Source organism: Anarrhichthys ocellatus, unplaced genomic scaffold, assembly GCF_004355925.1.
Source record: "Anarrhichthys ocellatus isolate YVR2014 unplaced genomic scaffold, GSC_Weel_1.0 scaffold1, whole genome shotgun sequence".
Taxonomy (NCBI): domain Eukaryota; kingdom Metazoa; phylum Chordata; class Actinopteri; order Perciformes; family Anarhichadidae; genus Anarrhichthys; species Anarrhichthys ocellatus.
In genome coordinates, this window is record NW_022280031.1 from 7409352 (window position 1) to 7414014 (window position 4663).

The 4663-nt window shown below is 39.4% G+C and overlaps 1 protein-coding gene across 1 annotated transcript in view; it reads left to right on the plus strand.

The window, feature by feature from the left end:
- gata2b (GATA binding protein 2b) overlaps positions 1 to 2849 on the plus strand; it is a 9645-nt gene extending 6796 nt beyond the window's left edge. The window contains exon 6 of the mRNA XM_031854124.1: positions 769 to 2849. Coding sequence (XP_031709984.1) covers positions 769 to 1047 — 279 coding nt within the window. The 3' untranslated portion in view covers positions 1048 to 2849. The remainder of the gene's footprint in view (positions 1 to 768) is intronic.
- The last annotated feature ends 1814 nt before the right edge of the window (positions 2850 to 4663 follow it).

Here is a 4663-nt window from a genome sequence, read left to right on the forward strand (position 1 = left end):
GAGAGAGAGAGAGAGAGAGAGAGAGAGAGAGAGAGAGAGAGAGAGAGCTGTTTTACTCTCAGACACGGTCGGACTCGTTGGTGTTTTCTTTCTTTGTGCTTTATTGTTTCCATGGTAGGCGTAATCCCCTTGAGAGTCACAATGGTGGGACTGTTGTTGAGTGGGACAGCCACAAGGCTCCACATGAATAGTATTAAGACTGGAGTCATCAAGGTTGATAATAGGTGCTGGGGAAGCTTATAAAGGATGAATCTGATATTGTATATGTTTCTTGCTGTCAACAAATCCTACATCAATAAAGTATTATCTGTGTAGCCAAAGTCCAATATACATCATGTCTTTATGCCATTGACCTCCATTTTTGTCAATGAGCCGCACAACTCCACATACAGCTTTCTAGTGGCAGATATAATAGAGCGCCAAATGTGTATTAATCTTCAGCTGAAAATAGTCCCCAACAAATGCACTGTTTACTACTCTTTGAGTAATGTTTGGCACAAACCACAGTGCCCAGCTGTTTTAGGGAATTATTCAGCCGTTTTAAAAATGTCCATTTAGGTCTTTTCATGGGATTTATTGACAATAACAACAATATAGCATTTCTTTTTATCCTTTAAGGACTTATCAAACTTAATTACAAAAGTCAGAAATACCATGTTTAAAAAATGTATTTGATTACATTTATAAAATTAATCATTTCTGGGTTTTAACTTTCCCTCCAAACTTTAACCAGATCACTCACATCCTCACTTGTCCCTCTCTACACAGGTGAACCGGCCTCTGACCATGAAAAAGGAGGGAATACAGACACGCAACCGAAAAATGTCCCACAAATCCAAGAAGAGCAGGCGGAGCTGCGACAGCTACGAGGAGTTTTCCAAAAGCCTGCACGAGAAGAGCACTCCTTTTAGCTCTCTGGCCGGACACATGTCCATGGGCCACTTGCCGCATTTCGGCCACACTGGACACATGCTTCCTACACCCACCCCGATACACCCTTCCTTTGGGCACCCGCACCACTCTAACATGGTGACCGCCATGGGCTGAGACGGCGAGGAGAGGGGTTAACATAACGCTCGGCGAAGCCGAGAGGGTTGTGTGAACGGGGATGAGGGTCTCGCTAGAGGACAGTGTGTGCAATGTACATGCAGTTTGTGTGTCTTCATCTTGATTGTCTCTTGATTGATTACGGCAATGGTATGTTGGAGAACAGATGTATCATGGGAGGAAATAACCGTTGTACTCCTTATGTATAGGTACCTATTTTGATGGAGGAAGTCAGAGAGGGATATTCTGCTTCCTGTCGGCCAGGCACCCACATGTAAACACAAAAAATGTCATTGCACCTCATAGTTTTGTCCCCACTGGCAGCCTGAGTGACTGCAGCGTGGCTCAGTGTGTGCCGAACAGGTGTATAGTAACTGTGAATATTGTAAATGTGTGAGACCGAAGAGGACGTCCCCGGCAAGGGAGATCACCTTCGCAACATTAAATGAAAATATGCTGGATTTTTTTTGCTTATATGGACAATTTTAAAGGAATTTTCACAAAAGAAAGAAACCAAACAAAAAAGGTTTATGAATCCTAATTTGACACTGTTTATTATAATTATTGTTATTATAATTATTATTGTTATTCAGATAATTTATTTTCACTGCCTTTTTTCTTTTACTATATCACCTGAATCATAATGTGGATACTGTTATCCCATTTATGAATATATTTTTAGCTGAAGCACTATCTTTGAGCTGGTCGACATTTATACTCGTAAGAAATAAAGAGATCAAGTTAATTACCCCACTGCTCCTTCTATTCAATATTCAACATTCAATCATTAAGTCTTCATACTAAGAACACATACAGACATTTATTTGGCTAATAGTGCTGTCCTCCGTGCCATAATGGGACATGGTACCACAATGAACAGATACAATTGACCCTCGTCATGAACGTGAATGTTTAATTAATACAATTAAAAGCTACAATGTCAGTGACAGCTATTTGTTTCGTTGTACCATTATAATACCTATCTTAGGGTTATCTTCTGTGCGTCACTGCTCTGTAGCTTTCTACGCATCCTTGTTTACATACGGATACATTTTCAGAAATATGCTTATGCGCTTTCTTGCAAGATGAGAAGATTGATTTCACTCTCATTTTTTGTATAAATATGAAGCTACAGCCAGCAGCCGGTTAGCTTAGGATAAAGACTTGTAAGATCAAGTCTAAGCAAAGTTAACAAAATCCAACAACCAACACCTATAACATCCTTTGACTAATTTCCTGGAGTCCCAGAAGTTACTGCACCAGGCCAGGAAATTGTCCAACACATAAACCTCTGTAAAACCACAAGGCATCGTGTTTACACTTTGTTATTTGTATGGATGAAACAGACAAGCTCTGGAGGTGATGATAGGCGGATGTTGTTATCTTTGGAAAACTCCTTGCTAGCCGTTTCCAGTCTTTGTGCTAAGCTAAGCTAATTACCTGCTGGCTGTAGCTTATTCACCGTACAAACACGAGATTGGTATCAATCGTTTCCTCTCAATCTCTGCAAGAAAGTATTAAAGCGTATAGGCCTCAAAATGTCGGACTATTTCTTTCACAGTTTTAAGGGTATAAGCCACTTTACATTCAGGCGGTGCTAATGTCACTATGTGAGGAACATCTTCACAGCTGGTGAAACACTATGTATATGTACAACTTTCTATTCGCCTCTATATCATAACTTTTGATCAACACTTCTACCATCCAGAGAATCCATGCTTACTATTACCTGCTACCTGTCACGAAAAGCTGAAAGTCTGGAGGCAATTGTATACTGTTGATAATAAAGAAACCAAATAAAACTAGCAGTGATGACTGAGAACATTTATTTCCTTAAATTAAAAAAACGTAACATCTTCTCGTTAACAAAAGCTGCCATGGTATTTATATTTACTAAAATCACCGGGACATGCAGGGCATTTGTAACACTCATAAAACCTGCTTGGCTGTATAACGGGTCATACATATCCCCTCCTTTATGGAAAACCTTTTTGGTGATGCTCAATAGTACAGTATCGATGCTTTCAAATTACCCTTCTAACCTTTGTTGACATGAACCACCACTTTCTAATTAACAGGTTACTTTACTGAGCACTGGAGATTAGGGCTGTTGACAGGAATTGCGCAGGTTGAGCCATATGTTCCCACAATTACTTAACCAGTTGCATCTGCTCACTGGGTAATACTCTTATTAAATGGGTGGTCTCATTATCTGTTACATGATGCCATTACCACAGTGATATAAGTCATGTCCTTTTATGAAAGATATATTTGACATCACTGCTAACCATGTTCTTTAATAAAATGTTCCTCTTTTACAAGCAGTTACCATCATTGCTCTAAGTTATGAAAATTAACCCACAAACTATCTTAAAATATATGCAATTAATCACAGTCAACGTCACATCTGCTCACATTATCATTGTAAGGTTCAAAACCTTAAAACATATCACATTTTTTAACTGCATTACCACACACCACTAACTGAAAAAATTACCTTCACTGTTAGATATTACCTATCTCAAGCAGATTAAAAGCCTGTGAATGTTGCCTGTAATTATTAGTAATTATTTTGTCATGGAATAATTTGGAAAATGATCAGCAGGAATGTAAACTAGACAGTCGATCAGTAAATGCCGTAAAAACATTTTTTTTTTAAATCTCACAATGTTCAGTCTCGTCTTTGCCCCGAGGCTACGACAGTGAGCCTGACGACCCGCAGTTAAGAGTCAACCCAAGTGCAGCATGCAGCCTCCTCTCAAGACTTACCGGACCTCTCACCCTGGAAGCACTTACTCCGTCATTCTTTCAGGCCCTCCCACTCCACACTCAGACTTATTCATAGACACTTTTAAAATGTCACGTCCTCGCCGAAAATATAAGCGAAAGATTTTCCAATAAAAAAGGAGATAGAAAGCAGCCAAGTGATCTTTCAAGGTGAACCTCTCTGAGGACCTTTGTGGAGGAGAAGTTTGGGGACTGGGTGGCCACCCTAAATCACCAGTGAGATTTATGGCTCCCACCTTTGCACGAGCGCCCCCTCCTTAAACGATTTGTTTTTCTACTAAACTCAATTAAAGGAATAGAGAACAAGCCCAAAACAGACTCCAGAGGAGTGAGTTAGCAGAGAGATGGTGATAAAGGAGATGAAAGGGGGAAGGAGCATAGTTTCAGTTCAGAGCCCTAATAATGATGAAGGGAGCGGGCGTCCACCAAAAGTATAGGAGAAAACAACACATCTACTATTGTGGATTCTCTGGTCTATGTTGTAGAAAACCTTTAACACAGAAAGTCAGATCCCAGATCAGTAAAACATGAAATAAATAAATTATCCTATACTGTAAGTTGTTCATATTTCAGAGATCCTTGTTTCGCTTGTAAATCACAGCCGATTATGTCGGACCACCAAATACACATGTAAAAGTGTATCTCTCTGTTCTGATGAGCTAATTATTTCCTGTTGATAGTTTTGTAATAAAGATCTCACTCCGTCAAGAGGTGAACATGTAATAAATCAGTTTACGCAAACCTTTGTGTTAATCATCATTTTAAAAACAGTGATTGAATCTTGTCAGAGATTTTGGGAGGGCAGTAATATGTTCACAAATTTTCATTT